The sequence below is a fragment of the Phascolarctos cinereus genome, unplaced genomic scaffold (genome assembly GCF_003287225.1).
Source record: "Phascolarctos cinereus isolate Bilbo 61053 unplaced genomic scaffold, phaCin_HiC Scaffold_4;HRSCAF=312, whole genome shotgun sequence".
Taxonomy (NCBI): Eukaryota; Metazoa; Chordata; class Mammalia; order Diprotodontia; family Phascolarctidae; genus Phascolarctos; species Phascolarctos cinereus.
Genome location: NW_027555847.1, coordinates 331,342,948 through 331,364,574, shown reverse-complemented (window position 1 = coordinate 331,364,574; position 21,627 = coordinate 331,342,948). Strand labels below are relative to the sequence as shown.

The 21,627-nt window shown below is 41.7% G+C and overlaps 1 protein-coding gene across 1 annotated transcript in view; it reads right to left on the bottom strand.

Annotated features, from left to right (window-relative positions):
* Positions 1-1,018: 1,018 nt before the first annotated feature.
* The window catches only part of LOC110222343 (poly(rC)-binding protein 2-like), a 55,583-nt gene continuing 34,974 nt past the window's right edge, over positions 1,019-21,627 (bottom strand). Inside the window, 3 exon segments of the mRNA XM_078151753.1 lie at positions 1,019-1,825; positions 1,827-2,110; positions 11,055-11,242. Coding sequence (XP_078007879.1) covers positions 1,019-1,825; positions 1,827-2,110; positions 11,055-11,242 — 1,279 coding nt within the window.

Below are 21,627 nucleotides of genomic sequence, written 5' to 3'. Positions count from 1 at the left end.
ATGGGGGAAGACAACACACAAAAGAAGGCAGGAAAGCAGGGGGGAGGGAGAGATTGGGAGGCAGGGATGGGACACCAGGGGGTTCTTGGACAGAGACATCTTGTTCCATGGAGATAGACCAGCAGATGCAAAGTGGAGTGATCTGAGAGTCCAGTTTCTTCCCTCTATAAAGGAAGACAGTGGAAGGAGTTTCCTTCCAGCTTTACAAATAGAAGAGAGAGGAGTCTGTAAGAGGTAAAGTCAATCAAGGGTTGAGTTAGCAGCAAAGTGAAGAGTTTGGAAGTGATAAACTTATCCTGGGAGGAGCATCTTGTTCCATGGGGTTGAAACCAGGTAAGGTTGCAGATGCAAAGCAGGGAGTAATCATCAACGGTTAAAAATAGAAAAGTTGATCAATGGAACTGAATTTGTACATAAAATCTAAAAGCAACTGAACATAATAGTCTAGTGTTCAATAAAATCAAGGACACCAATTACAAGGGTGAGGACTCCCTATTTGACAAACTACTAGGAAAATTGTAAAGAAATTAGGTTTTGATCAGCATCTCACACCATATACTACAATAAGCTCCAGATGGAGACCTAATCTATAGATAAATGGTTATACCATAAACAAATTAATTTTTTCCAGTTTCTATTTACAAGGAAAAAGCTCCAGATCATCTTTTAATTAAAAAAAAAGATTCCTGACATTATAGAACTAAACTGAAATGTGTTAATATTCCACTCTTACATTTCAATGACAAAAACGGGGAAAAAATTCATGAGCCCCCCCAAAACAAAAAAAAAACCAGGGAGATCTTATAAAACTTAATATGGTTCTCAGTGTTAACAGCTGAACAGAGAAAGGAACTAAAACATTGCAATTTTTAAAAAATCACAAGAGGATGATAAAGTTGTATAGAAACTGAAAATTTACAAATTATTTGAAACCTGGAATCGCTGACTGTTCAGAAACTACACAGATGGATCATGGGTGGTGAACAGCAGATGGGGTTATGGGTGAGTCTGCATTATTCTAGCTGCTATCCATGCCACCCATCTCCAAGGAAAGCCTGATATTGATTAGATACTGGGCCAGGCTGATGCTGGCAGCAGATCCAGTGATGGTAACCTGCCTATCAGTAGAGCCTTCCACTGGATTGACCATGTTGATTTGAGCCCCAGACATCTGATGGATCTCATTGATTCTGGTACCTTGACACCCCATTATGCATCCAATTAAGTCATGTGGAAAGGTGGGTTCATGAGAAGCAGTCTGAGCAGATGCATCCAAACCTGTACTGAGTCAGGTGTTGCCATTCGTCATGGGAAAGTGAGACTGGGGCATTGCCAACCGGTGCAGCTTGGTCAAATCTAGCTGTGGAATGGCATACTGTCCTTGAATGGTATAGACTTCTAGAGGTGGTCCCTCCAGGTCAGAGTTGAGACATACGGACTGGGTGGTATAGGTAAAGCTCGCCCTGTCACTGCCTGCATTGTACTTGTCCTGCCCACCTGCAAAGATGACGGGAGAGCTGGACAGCTTGGGCCGGTAGGGATGGTCACGCCCTTCGGGAGAGAATGAGAGAGTCTCCAACAAGACCACACAGATCTGTCTGACACACTCAATGATGGATTGTGGGATGCCAGCAATAGTGATGACCCACTCAGTTGTGTTTGGTAGCATATCCCCTGCCACCTGGACCTGAGCCCCTGTACTCTGTCTTATTTCCCTGGTCTTGCATCTTCCTTTTCCAGTGAGAGAGCCACATTGGCTAGCAGGGACCACAAGCCTCAGGGTGACTGGGGGTCTACTGGCAGCTGTACTATTGGTCATAGACATAGCTGCTGATGTCCTCTTTCAGTTTGTCAATGATGATAGCAAAAGCTTTAAAGATGGCATTGGTGGGTCCAGCCAAAGTAATTATTCTCTCAGGACAATTCTCTTCTGAGCTGTTGATATGAGCACCATCCTCTTCATGCATCTTCTTGACCAAGTCTCCTTTATTTCCAATAATGCTTCCAACTTCCTTTCCATGCGTAAGTAGCCGGATGGTGAGAGTGACATTTAATCCACCTGCAATAAACACACTGGTGTCCACGTCGAGTAGTGTCCTGGGGATTTGGCCTTTGTAAAGTGGTCAAGTCTTCAGTCACTGGTAGAAGTGGAAGCCAAAAACTTCGGGCGCGAGGCGAGTGAAGGGAAAAAGGGGAGCGGGCGAGAAAGGGAAGGGCGGGAGGCCTGAGGAGGAACAATAGGGACGGGCGGGAAGGTGAGGAGGCACCCACGGGCTGCCAGAGGAGGAAGGGGCGGGGGGGTGGAGGAGGAAGTAGGGAGAATGACCCCAGGGCGGTGGAGGGGGCAGTGGAGGGCGAGCAAGCGGGAGGGAGAGGGTGCGGGCTGTGGTTGCTCCCTCTGCTAAGTATGCTGGTCTGGGCTCATAAAAAATTAGGGGAGCAGAGAAGGCAATACTTTCACAACTATGGATATAGTGGATGGATAGGGGATGAGATTTGGACCAAACAAAGAATAGAGACAATAATAAAAGTAAAATGGACAATTTTGATTACATATAATTGAAGACCTTTGACACAAATGAGATAAGTGAATTTAGATTTAGAAAGGAAACAGCTAACTAGGGGAAAAAATCTTTGCCTATTTCTCTGAAAAAGATATATCCAAGATACATTGGGAACTGATAGATACACACACACACACATACATACACACACACATACATACACACACATAAAGAACAAGACGCTATTATTGTCCAATAAATAGATGGAAAAAAAGAAGGAAGGAAAGAAACTAAGGAAGCAAACATTTATTAAGCAACTGCTATGAGCCAAGCACTGTACTAGGTGCTTTACAAATATTATCTTGTTTGATCTTCACAACAGCTCTGGGAAGTAAGTGTTATTATATAATATATCCCCATTTTGAGAAAACTGAAGTAGGCAGAGGTAATGCAACTTGTCTAGGGTCACATTGCTGTCAGAGGTTTAATTTGAACTTAGACCTCACTGATTATGGAGCAGCTAGGTGGCATTGTGGATAGAGTGCCAGGTCTAGAGAAAGGAAGACTAATTTCCTGAGTTCAAATCTGGCCTCAGGCTCTTACTAGCTGTGTGACCCTGGGCAAGTCACTTAACCCTGTTTGCTCAGTTTCTTCATCTATAAAATAAGCTGGAGAAGGAAATGGCAAACTTCTCTAGTATCTTTGTCAAGAACACCCCAAATGGGGTCACAAAGAGTTGGACATCACTGAAACCACTGAACAACATTAATTACAGGCCCAGCACTCTATCAGCTATACTACCACCACTAGCTCTAAAGGTTATGAACAGGCAATTCTCAAAAACAGAAATGCTTCCTTTTAGCAATCATATTAAAAATGCTCCAAGTCACTAATAGTAAGAGAAATGCAAATTTAAAAAAACTTTTAAGTTTCTACTTCATACTCATAAGATAGACAAAAAAGGAAGATAATAATTGTTGAAGGGGCTGTGGGAGGACATGCATGTTGATGTAATGTGGGTGGACCTATGAAGTGGTACAATCATTCTGGGAAACAATTTGGAATCGTATTTCAAAAGTCACTAAACAGCATAAACCCTTTGACCTAGCAATAGCGCTCCTAGGCATATGTCCCAAAGAGATCCAGGACAGAGAGAAAGCACTAATATGCACAAAAATATTTATAGGAATAACTCTTTGTTATAGTTATAGAAACAAAGTGGGCATATGTCAGTTGGGAAATGGCTGGACAGTTTATAGAATATGAAGTAAAGAGTATTACTGTTCTGGTTGATGAAAGGAGTGGACTCAGAGAAACCTGGAAAGACCCATAACGAATGATGCAGAATGAAGTGAGCAAAACCAAGATAACAAGTTATATGTCGAACATAACATTGTAAAGGATACCAACTTTGAAAGACAGCTCTGATCAATGCGATTACCAATCACAACTCCAGAAGACTAATGATGAAGCACACTTACCCCCTATTGGCAGAGAGGTGATGATCTGTAGGTATAGAATGAGACACAGATTTTCATACATAGAAAATATAACACAAATTTGTTTTGCTTAAAGAAAAAAGAACCTATGGAAAGTCTGTTTGGTTGAAACATCCATCTTTCACAATGATGTCAGTGAAATCAGATACTACTCTAGTCATTTTCCAGATATTTACTTTACTGCCATCACTTTACATCCTCCTACTTTACATCCCGTCCATGAAACAAGAAGTCGATTGGGCATCATCCCTATGCACTGTGGCTAGATTTTGCAAAGAATGAGGATTTCTTTTTGCAACATGGATGTCCTAGTAAGACCTCAAGTGAATGCTGATGCATTAGGGGGAAAAATCAGCCTTCCTTTATTTCAAAACACGTATTCCCCTAGACAGTCGGGGTGTCTGTCTTCTAGTTGTCAAGTAACCACCATGTGACAAGAAAAGAGGGTTTTAATGTTCTTTCACTAGAATTGAAATTTCTGTGGTAAACTTAAGTCACAGTTGTAATGGGAGACAAGCAGGAAGGCAGGATTTTGTAGATTTAAGGCCTTTACCTTATATACATGCTAGATGCTTCTTTCTTCTTCCATTCCCCACTCCCTGAGATAAAGAATAAGTGAAATATAGTTCCCAGGACTGATATTCATCTTTCACTGTATTTATTCTGTCCACATAAGAACATATACAAGGATATGCTGATAATTAAGCTTTAATACAGGGCAGGGAATAGAAAAAGGCTTTCTCAATTTGCTTGGCACTCCATGAATACTAATGCTGTCCACATGAGGCAAAGAATCATTGTTGTTTTCACTGGAAAGGAGGGGTGGGAGTGGGGGGGTAATGGGAAGCATTTCCAGCTTTAGCCCCAATGTGCAGAGCCTGGGAGTGAGCAGCTTCATCAGCTAGTACCCTGTTTGTTTGTTTGTTTGTTTACTTAACCTGCATCATTCCTGGGGGTTTAAAGGGGAAAAAAGTCTCGGGCCTTCACTTGCAGTGGGAGTTCTGGCTCTGAATGTAAAGCACATCTCCCTCTGACTTCTGACCTTACTTCGGTTCTGTTTCATTTTGTTTTTTCCCTCTGTTACACGACTCAAGCAGGCATTTGAAAGTCTTTAGATGAAAGGACCTATTATGAGTGGAAAATATGATAACTATTACCTGCTTTAATAATACTCCTTGCCAAATTTCAAAAGAATATGGTCCATTTGCTAATTATTACTCCAGAGGCTTGGGCATTCATTTTCTTTCCCTTGAGGGGCATTGATTCTAAAGAAAGGTGAAGAGAAGTGTTTAAAAATGTGTTTACTGCCATCTATGGGACATAGCTATGCTACCACACCAAGGGCTTGGTCTTTCTATGTTAAGCCTGGGGAAACTTAGAGGGAGAGACAGAGAGATGAACAGATAGATAAAGATAGATAGATAAATAGATGGATAGGTAAATAAATGGAAGATAGATAGATAGATAGATAGATAGATAGATAGATAGATAGATAGATAGATAGATAGATAGACAGATAGATAGATAGCCCTGTGCAAAGCACTAGGATTCAAATAAAAGGAATCAAGGCAGTCCAGGTCCTCAAGAAGCTTTCATTCTAATGAGGGGAAGAATCTATCAAAGAGAACTAGAAAAGGAACCTTAACTCCCAGCAGCAACAAGGTGTGTGGCTCTGGCAAGGAGTGACTAGGAGAACTGATTCTCAATCAGATAAGGCAAACGTCACCCATCCAGGCAGAGGAACTTCAAAGCAAAATCCAGGTTACTAGTAAGAAGAAGGTAAAAGTGATGGTCTGAGTAGAGAAAAGAATGGCATGGATCTGGTAGCAAAGTAAAACTGCAGAATCATCATAGAAATCTTCGAAGTTTGCTCAAAAATGTTTGGAAATATGAATGGAAATCATCACTTCAAAGAAAAAGAGAAATGTGTTCTGTCTAAAACAACTACAAAATGGAATATTTTGTCCAACCTTACATGACCAGAGGTGACTTATTTGGTAGGTTTAATTATTTGGAACACAACTAATAGCCATGAAGATTACGAGAAAGGCTGATGAGACATCAGAACATCTGCCGCAGAGTTCATACACTAACACAAATACTTAGGATACAAGAAGTCCTCCCAGACCCTGATTCAGAGCCTTCTTATTCTTATTTTCCATGTAATTCTAACAAGGTTTTTAATCTAATTTCTTAACCCAGGACAGACTAGAAGAAGAGAAAGAGAGAGAAAAGAGTAGCTGCTATAGGAATACACATTGATAGCTCAAGAAGCAGCAGATGACCAACTAACAGCAAGAAGAAAAACATAAAAACTATAAAAAAATCGACTGACAACTTGAAATCACAGGAGTCTTGGGGCTACTATGTAAGGGCAAATATCTCTATATATCTCAACAATCCATAGAAGCCTTTTCAGCCCAGTACAATAACTAATGTTCATAACAATAGCCCTAAATCATCAAGAGAATATTAAATTCTGTCCTGTATGCTTTAAGAAGGCAGAAAAATGTAATGTTTTAGAAACATTTTCATCTAAAATAGTGGACTCTTTGTTTCCCCTAAAAATTGTTTAAAATTTCAGTTGTCTAAAAAATTCACTTCCGTCGTACAACTCATCCTTTAATGTTTATGGATAAATGAGGCATTAATATGATTTGCTGACTTACACAGTTATAAAGTGAACATTATCAGCTTTGGGAAGTGACAAAAAAAGAATTCAATTTAATCGGATTCAGCAGACATTTATTAGGCACTTGCTGAATGCAAGACAACATACTAAGTATTGGGAATATGAAGATGAAAAACAGCATCACCCTTCCCCTCAAGGTTCTTGCCTGTTATTGGGGTTGGTGGATGGTGGTGTATATGATATACACATAAATAAATATGCGGTAAGGGTGACTTATGGGTGCCAAGAAGAGAGCTCTACAGAATCTTCTAAGTATATCCAAGAGGGAGAAATCACTTTCAGCAGGAACCATCAGGAAATGCTTCATGAAGAAGGCAGCAACTGAGCTGAGCCTCGAAGGCAGGTAAAGGTTTCCTCAGGTGAAAATGAGAAGGGAATACAGTCCCAGTATGAGAACAGCCTTTCTAAATATGTGGAGAGTGCAGAATAAAATTCGGGAACAGCTGGTATTCCAATTTGTCTGTGTGAAAGGGAGTGAAGTGAAATGAGGCCAAGGACAGAAAAGGTAGGAATTTATCACTTATCCTTTAGACTATAGGGAGCAAAGGAATGACATAATCAGAGATTTGGAAGATTATTTTGGCAGCTGTGTGAAGAATGGTGTAGGAGGAGCAGAGATTTTGTTGTGAGTAGAAAGACTGAACAAATATTGCCTGGCTGTACCCTGCCAGTCCAGTACAAATTCATTAAGTGCCGACTATTTGTTAGCTACTGTGCTAGATTCTGGAGATACAAATTCAGAATGAAAATATTCTCTAATCTCAAGGTGACTTTCTAACTGAGGCTCCCAGAGTGGTAGTTTACAGGGACCTTGATTGGCATCAAGGAAGAGAACAGGAGTTGAAAGGCATTTTCTTACTTTAAGTAAAAGAGACTGAATGAATTCAAGTAGCTATGGGCTAAAAGAGCTGAAAATCCCTTCTGTATGGGAATAGATAAGGTGGTGGCAATAGAGAATATCAGAGGATTTATAAAGAGAAGCTGACCTAGGGAACTGCCAATAGGTGGCTAACCAGCACGAAAAAAAAATAGCCCAGCAGTACAGTCCAATAAGCTTGTTGTAGTTTGATGACAACTGTTGTTCTATGGGGGAAATAGCCACTGGCAGTGTCAGAAGCAGAAAATGGTTCCAGCTAGGTTGCCTACCTAATAGTGAGTCGCCTTAACTCTAAAAGTGTTCCCTATATGTGCGTACTTTTTCCACATGGATGCTTTTTTCCTAGATGTGGAAATCTATGGGAGGTGGTACCTTATATATGGGGATGGAGGGATTTTCCTTGTAATCTACTTTATATTGTTTACTTAAATGTCTTTTCGCTTGAAATAACATGTTCTCTGATTAGTCTGATACAAAGAACATTAGTAGGGGCTTGTGAGCTGTGGTTTTGAGTGAGTGATAAACTAAGAATGTCTTGAATCTGGGGTGGCTTTGAGGGGTGCCTATGATTCAGCTTGGACAGCTAGGTGGTACGGTGCTAGGCATGGAGCCAGGACGATTCATCTTTCTGAGTTCAATTCTGGCCTGAGACACTTACTAGCTGGGTGACCCTGGGCAAGTCATTTAACCTTGTTTGTCTCAGTTTCCTTATCTGTAAAATGAACTGAAGAAGAAAATGGCAAGCCGCTCCAGTATCTTTGCCAAGAAAACCCCAAATGGTGTCACGAAGAGTCAAACGTGACTGAAAAATGACTGGTTAAGAAAATAGATAGAATATTGATATTTCCCTCATCCTCTTGAAGTATGCAATCTAGCAAAAAAGATAAAAAGAACCCATGCAGAAAAGAGGAGCGGTATATAGGTTATACAACCATATATTGGTATGTAATAAAGGGATTATATGAGGATTTTTTTTAAACAGCTGGGGATGTTTATCCAGTACAAAGCATTGACTCATGGGGGATATGACAGCTGCTTTTAAGTATCTGAAGGGATGTCATGTGGAAGAAGAAGAAGGCTTGTTCTCTATGGCCCCAGAAAGCAGAACTTGGAACAATGGGTGGACGTTGTATTGAAATAGATTTTGGCTTGATGTAAGGAGAATGATTCCAAGATCTATGCCATAGTGTCATGGCTACTTCAAGAAGTGGTTGGATTCCCTCCTCCCATCCAGTCTTTAAGGCTGGGTGACTCCTTCACCGTTATGTTGTTATTGGAGATTTCTTTCAGGCATAAGTTGGACTAGATGACCACTGAGGTCTTTTCCAACTCTCTAAGTCTCTGATTGTTTGATTCTGTGATAATGATGGGTTTTTCAAAGTACCTAAGACTAGACTGGTCTAATTTGGGGATACAGAAAGTCTTCATGAAGGAAGAGACCCATGATTCGTATTGTATTTTATTTTATTCATGTATTTTTAGTTTTCAACATTCACTTCCATAAGATTTTGAGTCCCAAATTTTCTCTTCATTTCTCTGCTTCCCCTACCTTAAGATGGAGTGTAATTTGATATAGGCTCTATATATACGTTCATATTAAGCCTATTTTCACATTAGTCATGTTGTAAAGAAGAATTAGAACCAAAGGGAGAAACCATGAGAAAGAAGAAACAGAGTGAGAGAGAGAGAGAGAGAGAGAGAGAGAGAGAGAGAGAGAGAGAGAGCGCACAAATAATATGCTTCAATCTGCATTCAGACTCCACAGTTCTTTCTCTGGATATGGATAGCATTTTCCATCATGAGTCTTTTGGAGATGTCTTAGACATGATTAGTATTTTAAAATGTGACTGGGGCATGGGTACTTGGATAGAAATTAGGCAGAAAGCATTGAGTAAAACAGACAGCATAAATATAGGGTCCTGAGAAGGTAGAACTGTCCCTAGAGTACAATAATTGAGGTGATTGCCTGGAACTCCATGTTTTAGGAGGGTTTTTGGTTGCCTGGGATAGAAGGGAAGGAGGAAAGGGAATATTGAAATGGTAGATTATAATTAGCAAATATAATTACAGTGAGAAAGTGGGTCCTCAAACCTTTATTCCAATCTCTTTGTCCCATCGCAGACAATGAAAGAATCGGTCTCCCCACTTTTCTTTTGAAAGAACAATCACCTCCCTGCTTGTCCCACTGCACCTGATATTCATTCTAGACAAGTTTCACCTGCATAGAATCAGAGGAAGGAGTATGCTTTCCACCCCCACACCCCCTCCCACACCCCCACTTCCAAGCTCAGTGTGCTTGGCTGGAGTCAAAGCACATGTTGGAGCCTAGCAGGAGATATGGGCAGTTAGGTGAAATATGGCTAATTGGTAGAGGGACTTGAAGCCCACACTTATGAGTTTTAATTTGATTTGAGAGGCAACTGGGGGCTGTTGCCGGTTTCTGCAGAGGGAGCGATGTGATCTAAATGTCACTGGAGAAAGATGATTTTCAGTGATGCGTGTCAGATGGAAAGGAGGAAAAGAGGCTGAAGCTTAGAGAAGGTAGCTAGGATGAATACAGTAGGCTCATAGTCTCACCATCCTAATAATAGCTGACATTTATATGCTTTAAGATTTGCAAAGCACTTTATATAGGTGATCTCCTTTGGTACTTATAACAATCCTGGAAGGAAGGAGCTATTATTATACCCATTTTATGGATGAGGAAACCGAGGCTGCATAAGGTGAAGTGACATGACTTGTCCCGGGTCATACATATGGGAAGTGTTGGAAGCAGGTTTTGAATTTTCTTGAGTCAACACTCCATTAATCATGGGACTTCAGAAGGCATCCTGTTTAATCCCTTTATTTAACAGATAAGAAAACTGAGGCCAGAGAGATAACAGGACTTGAGCCTAAGGTCATATAAGTGGAAGGTCAAGCAAGTGGAAGAGTCAGGATTTGAGTCCAAATCCATCCTTCTTCCCATGACCACATGAGATAGACACAAGTTAACTAGGGCTGGGGATATAGAGATGATGGGGGTAGATCTGAGAAAAAGTACAGAGGAATAAATGGCAGAATTTAAGGACAACAGTGGATAGAATGCCAGGCTTGGAGTTGGGAAGACCTGAGTTCAAATCTGACCTCAGACACTTACTGGCTGGATGACTCTGGACAATTATTTAAACCCTATTTGCCTCAGTTTCCTTATCTGTAAAATGAGCTGGAGAGGGAAATGGCAAACCACTCCAGTATCTTTGCCAAGAAAACCCCAAATGGGGTCACGGAGAGGCAGGCATGACTTAAATGACTGAACAACAACAACAGTGTTGAAGAAGATGTAGAGAAGGGGCTGGAGAGAAAACTTAGAGGTGACTGCAGGCCCAGAATCTTGACAAAGACAGGCAAACTAAACAGGAGTCATGGAAGCCTGGGGATGGGGGAAGGGAAGGAACAGGCCGATAAGATGGGGTGCAAGCGGACTATCCGAGAGGGCCCACCCGGTGGTGAGGCTTGCTTGGCAGGAGCTGTTCTATTCAAGAGGCAGGCCCGTTCAGAGAGATGGAGGCCCAGCTGCTGGACTGTATTGTCCCAGAAAGCCAGCACATGGAACAGCTGCACCGGGGCAGCTCCGATGTCCCAACTCACAGCTGTGGAGATCAAGTTGCCTTTGGCATAGTCACAGCCACTGTCACAGTTAACAGGTGGTTAATATAGCAGGGCTTTGAGTCTGGAACTGTGAGCTGGAAGAAGGTAAGGTAGTGCTAAAAGAATCACAGATCAAATTGCAGGATTATTTAAACACAGTAGGGCATAAATGTGGAGTTTTGCCTTTTATTCTCTCTCACTCCTATTTATTCTTCCTACATATATTCTCAAATGGCTAAAATATGGCTACGAATTATTGTTTAGTCATTTTCAGTCGTGTCTGACTCTTTGTGACCCCTATTTGGGGTTTCTTTGTTTGGGGTTTTTTTGGCAAAGATGCTGGATTGGTTTGTCATTGCCTTCTCCAGCTCTTTTTATAAATGAGGAAACTAAGACAAACAGGGTTGAATGATTTGCTCAGGGTAACCCAGCTAGTAAGTGTCTGAGGCCATATTTGAACTCTGGTTTTCTCCAGGCCTGGCACTTTATCCACTGTGCCATCTAGCTGCCCCTCATAGAGCATAATGGGATCATAAAATCAGAGATGGAAAGGGGCCTTCAGAGTCATCAGATTATAGAGTTGGAGCTGAAAGGGACCTCGGAAACCATAAAACCCAATTCCTTCATTTTGTAGTTGAGGAAACTGAGTCCTAGGGCATCTAAGTGAATTGTCCAAGTGTTGAGGGTAGGCCTAACACCAGCACCTTGTTACTTCAGGCTCCACTTTGGGACAAAAGGAGGCACTTGAAGGTCACTGAACAGAAAACAAAAGTTTTGCTTAGCCCTAATGCAGCCAGGATATCCAGAAGCACTCGGTTCTGGTGGATCCCTCCTTGTTTCTATAACACATCCAGATCAGCAGGGTAAGGCATGTGACTGACATGGTCTTTGGGTAAGCCTGAAGGGCACTGACCCTTGGGTGGGATTTTTTTATGCCTCTAGGTGACCCGGAAGCCATATTAGCACAGCCAGAGGGCACTAGGAGGCTGCTTCAAAGGAGACATCCTTTGAGCCTTGCTTCCACCCTCCCAGACTCATCACCTTTTAGGGAAAATCTAGCCTAACCTGTGGGGGAAATGGCTAACCCTGATAGGATTAGTGCTATCACACTCAAGTCATGCAAGGAATGTCAGAGGAGGGACTAGAACTCAAATCCTCTGACTCCAAATCTAGTAGGTTGTGTAACCTGGAGTCAGGAAGACCTGAATTCAAATCTAGCCTCACACATTTAGTAGTTGTGTGACCTTTGGTGAGTCACTTAGCCTCTGTTTGCCTCAGTTTCCTTATCTGTAAAATAGAGATAATAATAGCACCTACCTCTCGGGGTTCCTGTGAGGATTAAATGAGACAATAATTGTAAAGTACTTAGCACGGTGCCTGATACATAGTAAGTAATATATAACTATTTGTGGTTATTATTAGGGGTAGCTAGGGGGCACAGTAGATAGATACAGTGCTGGGTCTAAAGCCAGGAAGACCCAAGTTCAAATATAGCCTCAGACACTTACTAGCTGTGTGACCCTGGGCAAGTCACTTAACCTTGTTTGCCTCAGTTTCCTTATCTGTAAAATGAACTAGAGAAGGAAATGGCAAACTACTCCTGTATCTTTGCCAAGAAAACTCCAAATGGGGTCATGAAGAATTGGACCCAACTGGAATAACTGACATTATTATTCTCATTACTCTTTCTACTCCACCTATCTCCCATTACTTACAATGAAATCTCTTCCTTTAGTCTTCACAACAAATCTGAGAGTAAAGTGCTACAAGTGAATTGGATCCCCATTTTAGATCAAATTGCATGATTATTTAAACACAGGAGGTCTACAAATGGGAGTTTTTGCCCTTTGTACTCATCTCTAGCCCACACCCCATTTTATCTGCAGATGAGGGAGCTGAGCATTAGAAAGTTTAAGTGACTTACTCAAGGTTACATATTTAGGACCCAAACCAATGTCTTCTGACCCCAAATCCAGTGCTTCTTCCACTCTTCCTAACTTGGAGAGGTCATTGAAAAGTTTCCTCCATCCTGTTCCTGGCATTTCCTATAACGTATAATTTGTTGTAGTTCAGTTGTTTTCAGTTGTGTCTGACTCTCCATGACCACGTTTGGGGTTTTCTTGGCAAAGATACTGTAGTAGTTTGCCATTTCCTCCTCCATCTCATTTTACAGATGAGGAAACTGAGGCATACAGGGTTAAGTGACTTGTTCGGGGTCACACAACTAGTAAGTATCTGGAGTCACACTTTAACTCAGGTCTTCCTGATTCTAGGCCCAGCACTCTATCCACTGCACCACCTAGCTGCCCCCATAAAATGTGAAGCATACACTAATAAAAGAAGGACCCCAAACTCCAAACAGAAGCAGCCATTTTTGGTCCACCTGGTTATTCTTTGATGTTAGTACCACCCTTCAATGCTCTATCCAAATAGCCCCCCAGACCTGACTCCTGTGCTTCAGAAGGGGCTGTGAGTATGGTGTCTTTATAGCTCTTTCAGTAAGCAGGAGTTGCCCAACTCGGGTTCTTCCTTTTGTTATGCAGCTGCCTTATAGATAGTGAGAAATGGAAGGCTGGAGTAAACAAGAGGTCAAGGCTAGTGATGGAGACTTGGGAATGACCCAGCACTTACATAGCACGTTAAGGTTTTCAGAGTGCTTCACAGGTGTTATTCTCCTAACCACCTTGGGAGGTGTGTGTTCTTATTATCTCCATCTTACAGATAAATAAAACAGCTTCACGGAGGTTGTGACTTTTCCCAGGGTTTCATAGCTGTTGGTGTTGTTGTTTTGTCAATCAGCTGTGTATGACTCTTAGTGACCCTATTTGGGGTTTTCTTGGCAGAGATAATGAACTAGTTTGCCATTTCCTTCTCCAACTCATTTTACAGATGAGGAAAATAGGGATAAGTGATTTGCCCAAGGTCACACAGCCAGTAAGTATCTGAGGCTGTATTAGAACTCAGGTCCTCCTGACTCCAGGCCCAGTGGATATTTTTCTGTTTCATAGCTAGCAAATGTCTAAGGCAGGATTTGGATTTGGATCTTCCTTACTCCAAGTCCAGCACCCTTTCCACTATACCATCTAGTAGTTACAGGCAGTCATTGAAACTCTGTCTTAGAGGGGCTTGAACTCCCTGAGGGGGATGTGTGTGTGTGCATAAAAGAAGGTGAGCCAAGATAGGCCAGGCCAGGGAACCAGAGACTGCCACAGGACAGTGAAGGACCAGGCTTGGCGGTATGTTTAGTAATGGCTCCCTAAAAAGAATTCTAAACATATTCATGGTGCCCACACTACCCCCTGCCTCAGCTTCCATTTGTCCCAAAGCTGGGGTGTCCCTGCTTCCTGGGGAAGTCTAACAATCTGGAACTGACAGAAGACAAAGGTTTAAGTCCCTAGTTGATGGCAGGATAAATGTCAATTTAGCAAAAAACAAACAAACAAAAAAAACCAAGGTTACCTTTTGCTTTTGCTACCTTTAGTCTTCGAAGTACTCAGGAGGAGTGTGAACCTGGAGATCTGGAAGTCATTTTTTTACCTGCCTACTGAGAAGGTTGGCCGGCAGGGGGGTTTTTGCACCAATAAAAGAGAGTCATGGTTTTGATTTTGAACATATTTGGGAATCTAGAAAGCTGTCATTTAATAAGGCCAACGTTAAAGAGAGCTACATTACTGAAACCATGAGGAAAGCAAGCAGGGAGCCAGCATGATTTTGTAGAAAGAATACTGGATGGGGAGTGAAGCCATACAGATTCTAGTCCTGATCCCACCACAAATGAGCCATTTGGCTTTGGGCTAATCACTTGGCCTCTCTGTGCTTCCATTTGTTCATCTTCAAAATGAGGGGCAGACATTTGTTAGGAGAATAGCTAAACCAATTATGGTACTTGAATGTGATGCAATGTTTCTAAACCATAAGAAAGAATGAATACAAAGATTTCAGGGAAGCATGGTAAGACTCCCATGAACTGATGTGGAGCAAAGCAAGTAGAACCAGATAGGAAATATATACAAACGACTGCAATAATATACATGAGAAACAAACAAAAAAAACAGTGTGTCCTCTGCAAAATTAATGATCAATCTTGGCTTGGGAGAATCGATGACAAAATGCATCTTCCTCTTTTCTTTGCAGAGGTAGGGGACTGTGGCTGTGGAACATTGCACGTATATTATCAGGCTTAATTGATGTGTTGACTAGTTTTACTGAATGATTTTTTTTTGTATTTCTTTTTTATTCTTTGTTGTAAGGGATGGTTCACTGGGTAAAGGAGGAGGAGAAAGATTTGGAAATGACAGTGCTATGAAAACCAAAGACATGAATGAAAATTTAAAAATAAAACAGAATGAGGGGCAGATGTCTAAACTAACACTCCACTATTCTAAAAATGCACAAATTTCAACACAAGGTGTATCTCTAAATGTAATTGAAGGAAGGGGAAAAAAAGGATTTTTAATGTGATTTTGTCCAAATGAAAAAGGAAAACATTTTATTTGTTTGGGGTTAGTGTAGGATCCTATTTCTGGCACGGTAGAAGGATCCTGTTTCTGACCCCTTCCCGTCCCTATAACATTTTGAAAAGTGACTTATCTCAAGTCCACATAAATAGTAACCTCTCTAGGCCTCAGTTTCCTCATTTATAAAACGATAAGGTTGGACTAGCTGACCCAGAAGGTCTCATCTAGTTCTAAATCTGTGTTCCTGTGATTGTAGAATGTCAGAGCTGTGGGGGGTCATTTAGTCATTCTCTTGAAATTTACAGGTACCTAGAGGAATTATATGGCTTCCCCAAAATCATGACGGCCTTGTTGAGAACCTAGCTTTCTTAGCTCTTAATCCGCTGTTCTTTCCACCACATCCCTCTGAGAGTATGAACACTGAGATGGAAAGTGCTCTGGGGCAATTTTGGGCTTAGGAATTCCCAGTTGCTTGTTTCTCCTCAAAATCCACTGTGAAGTGCTAAGATCACTTGGGTACTAAGAGCTTTGGTGCCTGTCCCCTGACCTGGAGTAGACAGTGGGTCAGCTGGCCTTGGTGTCAGGACCATCTGTTTGCCCAGGCTTCCCCAAGAGTGGTAAGGGAATTGGACACATGATTTGTCTTCATTTGGGTGATTAATTCTGCAAATATGAGTTTCTTTCAATGGGCACAGAACTGAAATCAGAACTGATAGTAAAATGTGTTTGCTTCAAGTAATATACAGTGAAAAACAGACCACCATGAGTTAAAATAAAGCTGATCAAGTAGACTTCTGACCTGCCTGTGGGACTGTAGATGTCCCCTGATTGAAAATGAATTACTTCTATCTGGCCTTGAAAGGGTTCATTTGCTCATATGCTTGTCTTTTCTTTCACCCACCCCCAATCCCCCAGTTTTGTACCAAATGCCCTCATCATTGTGGCTGGGTATAAAATTGCCTAATAAGTCACACAAAGGAATTTGTGATTATAAGGTTCTCCCCATACCTCACACCTGCCCCCCCGCAGAGCAGCTGTGCAAAACTCATCAGAGCTGGGGGCCAGGGCCTAGGCAAGGCAGAAGTCCAGGGGTTAAGAACAGCCAAGAACCAGTTGTGGCAGTTCTCTGGAAAAATTCTTCCCTCAATGCTCCAGGAACTGAAATCAGAGAAGATCCCACCCTTTCCCCACCATAACAACCCCCCACACCCTGCACCCACCACACACATACCACTAACTAGATAACTACTCCAATTCTCTGTTTCATTTTGCCCATGGAGACCTGGCGTCTGGGAGCCTCTGCATTTTCATTTTTAGTGGAGAAGTAAAGCCACAGACTCTGTGGGAAGGGTGTAAAAATGAAGGGGAAGACTCAGAATGGAGATTTTCCAGTCCCCAATTTTCCCTTCCAAGCATGGACTCTGACTGGTAGAAACATGTAGTAACCTACGAGAATTTGGATAGGAGCGAAAGGATATGTCATGCCCAGATGAGCCTCACGAATATTCTCACAGATGCTGCTGCACAGGGCCGGAAAGCAAAGGTTGTAAAAATCATAATGTAAGCTTCCTTCCACTTTAAAATACATTAGAACTATTTCCCCCATTTCCTTTTTCCTTCTCCTCCATTTCCTTTCCCTGGCGAGTATGTGTTGGCGTGATAAAAAGTATATTCCTCTAGAAACTGATGGTAGATTTTCTTGGTCCTAGCCAGGGCTCTTGATGGTTAAAACCAACCAAAAAAATCCTCTCCCCTCCCCACCAAGCTCTTCCTACCCCATGTGTCAGGCTTATATGTATCTCTCAGTGCCTGTCCCAGAACAATGAATAAGAACATCCTATCTGTGACAATAGTAGAGATATATACATTAAAGAATGCATTGTCTAGCTATGAAGAGACTGGTATGGGAATAAGGTATATTTAAGTTTTCAAGGCATAGCAACAACAACAATAATAGATTATAATAATTTATATAGCACATTAAAGTTTGCAAAGCACTGTGCATATATTACTTCATTTGATCCCCACAACAACTCTGTGAGTCAGGTGCTATTATTATCTCAGTTTTAAATGGGGAGGGGAGGGTGCAGCAGAGAACAGGAGAATTTGCTCTGAGCTTCCACTTAGTTAAAAAAGAAATATCTCAGAATCATATACAGCATCGTGCATTTTAGAAATTTTGCTAAGAGTGAAGACCGAATAAGAATAACTAAACCTGAATGACTGGAACCCTATCTCAGGGTCCTGAAAGTGAGAAGATACAGACAATATAATTAACCTTGCAGCAGTGGGAAGTGGAGGGGGATCTACAAAGTGAGCTTAGCACCACTTAGCAAGAATAAGTAGTTGATTGTACCCAGAAGTTACACCCCAATTGAGCTCTTCCCTGACCACAGGACACCTGTTTTTGATGCAGCTTTCCCCAGGTGCAACACTGCTCATTTCAGCTCTGGAAATAAGAGCATAGTAAGGTGAGGAAGAAATTTCAGCATGACCTGGATCAGAGGCAGTAAAAGGAAGGGAACATTGAGTAAGTTTGTGAGGATGAACTAGGTTGGAGACATAGATGAATAATGAAAGCTAAGAGCACCTGCCAAATAGCAGGGATCTCTCTAAAAGGAGAGTGACAACATTAGGGATCATTGAGACAGCCCGAGTATCCCATGATCTGGGCTTTGCCATCCGTCACGTTCTATGCCTTTTTTCAGTCAGATGAAGCAAGCACAGGGCACAGTCAGAGCTGCCATGGTGGACAAGGTGACTGAGCCTGAGTGATAAATTTTGAATTGAATGAAGGATTCTGTCACATCATCTATTCTAGGTAGCAGACAGTGGAAAGTAAACAACAAAAAAACAACAATAACATAAAAGCTTCACTGCCTGTTGGCTGAGACATGTCTTTACTACCGATGAGCAAAATTCAGATGCCTTACCAACAGCCTACTTATCTGAGACTCATCCGACCTTCTCTTGTCTTGAAACAGGGCTAGAAATCAGGCTCATGCTAAGAGTTCTGGTTCAATAAAGGCAGGAAGGAATGTAGAGCTCGATTTTTAAAAATACTAAAATCTCACAGGATAACTGAACAAGAGATTTGGGTCTTGAGTTTTCACCAGGTTCAGATCTCTCTTCTTTCCTCTAGCAGCACCCACGTTAGTGCTCATCCTTCTAGGGGTTATTTTGTCCCTGTGGTCAGAAAATTCACACTCGCTTAGGGTATCTGGTTCACTGAAGGGTTACAGAATCATCACACAGGCATTTCTCTGTGGAAGGAGAGATGAATTTCCAAGCAAAATGATATTTTCAGAACTTCTTAAAACACTATATTATTTTCAGGGCTATCAATTGGAACATAACACCTCTTGGAAGAAAAACATTGACATAATAAAGAAACTGTGACTTATAGAAAGTATCATACAGTCTGTGTTACAAAAGAAAAAAGAAAAAGAATACTGTTTCTTTTCAATCACTTTTTCTTCATATTGAAGGTGTTATTTTTCAAATTATGTGCAAAGATACAATCTTGCTTACTGAATAATACAAAAGGAGGAAAGGAGGGGTGAGGGAAGAAGAACAGAGGAACACACATTAGTAATTCAGTTTCTGTAATTATAGAGGGAATGAGGACAGAGGGGGATGGGAGTGGCAAGAGAGCAAGTCATACCCAGCAGTTCCTTTTAAGAAATTGCAGCTTGTTCAGAGTCTACCAGTTGTCTGGAAAAGAAAGTGGTCCATATATATCCAGTTCTCAGAATTATATATAGCAATAAAGTCAGCACCTCTATTCAAATACTTTTGTTCAAAAGCTGTGGATTACCCAAAATGAACGATAGGCTCTGGAGGGAGAGACATTGTACCCAGACAATGAAGCAACATATTAGAAGCTCTGAGACCCCCTGTCCTAGGTAGGGGCACTGCTGCCTCTTCATGGGCTGTGAAGGGTTGATGGGACAGATGTGTGGGATGGATATTGTTGCTTCAAGTTCTTCATTCATCTGGAAAAGCTAGGAGGTGGTGGTGGTGGAGGAGGACAATAAACCTGAAAGTAGAGAAAAAAGAAATCATTCCATTTTCTGGCTTAGCAGGAAGGATATAGCCATAGTATCATAGGACCATAAACCCAGAGCTGGACAGGACCTATCTACAAGGTCATCTAGTGCAATGCCTTCATTTTGCAGGCCCAGAGAGCACAGTGATTGCTAGAGCTGGGGTTTGAACTCAGGACCTCGGACTCCAAATACAGCCTTCTTTCTATGTAGCATAGTGCATTCTATGGTAGAATGGAAGGAATGATCCAAGAGCAGGAGGGAAGAGGAGAAAAGGACCAAGAAGGCAGAAGGAGATGCAACACTTTCAAGAGGAGACAGGGAATTGGGGCAGCTAGGTGGTGCAGTGGATAGAGCACCGGCCCTGGAGTCAGGAGGACCTGGGTTCAAATCCAGCCTCAGACACATAACACTTACTAGCCGTGTGACCCTGAGCAAATCACTTAACCTCATTGCCTAGCCAAAAAAAAAAAAACAGAGAAGAAAAAGGATCTCTTACCACTGGAGTTACAAACCAGGTATCAAACTCTTCATGTACAGAATAGTTTGGAATCTTCTGAGGAAGCCATCTTCTATTCTCTACGGAATGATAAGGACAAATAAAATGTCATCAGGAACAAGGAGGTCCATTACAGCTCACAAGCAAAAAAAAATTATCATAATGGTTAGTGGCTCCCTACTAAGGGGTACTGAGGCAGCCGTCTGTCAAGCTGACGTGGCTGGTGGAAAGTGTACTGTATTTCGGGGGCAAGAATCCAGGACATAGTGCCAATCATCCCTAACTCTGTCAAGCCTTATGACCAACGCCTACTTCTGGCTCTCCATGAGGGAACAAATAGTATTTCCAGGATGGACCTGAAAGGAATTTTGAGGGATGAAGGAGATTTGCTCTGGAAGCAAAAGTGTTTGCAGACAGAGATATCTTCATTGCTGTAGCCAACTCAAGATTGGGAAGATATGGGAAATTAACCAAGAAGTACCTAAGAAGATGGAATTGGAGATTAAGATTTGGCTTTCTAGACCTTGACTTAAGTCAGAAGAATAATAGGTTCTTGTCCAGGGATGGAGCATAGCACTTGAAGGCCAAGTAAAATCTATTTTCCTATAGACCTATTGATGTAATCGAGCATTTTAAACTTAGAGTGGCAATGAACTAGAGATCAGGGTGGAGGAAGTACCCTGATACTCTTGTTACCCCAGAAATCATAGAGAGCAGCAGATATGGCATGAGAGTAGAAGGGAGGTTCCCAATAAATTATTGGGAGCAATATGAGTGAACAGAGATAGAAATGACCCTCATGGCCTCATGTTTCTACTTCAGGGCTTCAAATGTGCATAATAAATAAAGTGAACCAGAGATTATAATGCAATGAACTAAATATAAATGTATAAATAATCACTAGATTTCAAGAGATATCATCGAAGGCTTATAGAGCTGGAAGGAAACTCAGAGGCTCCCTAGTCTAACTCCATCATATCACCTCACTTTACATCTGCTTCAGTTTCTGCCCAGTTTCAACTCCAGGAACAAAATGCCCCTCCCAGGATAAGATCATCACTTCTAATCTTGCACTAGGCTGCTAATTCAAGCCTTGATTGATACCACCTCTCTTAGCCTCCTCTCCCCTCTGATTAGAGGGCTGGTGGGTAGAGTACCAACCTTCTCCCAACAGTCTTCCTTTATAAAAGGGAGAAACTAAACTCTCAGTTCATTCTACCTTGAATCTTTTGCTCTGGTTTTGGCTCTATGGAACAAGATGCTGGGTACTACTTGGTGTCTCCCCACTCACTTTGCTTTCTTGCTTCCTTTTGTGTGTTATCTCTTTCTCCTCCACTAGAATGCAAGCTCCTTGAGCACAGGGACTATCTTTCTTTTGATTAATTGTATACTCAGCACTTAGCACAGTGTCTGAAACAGTAGG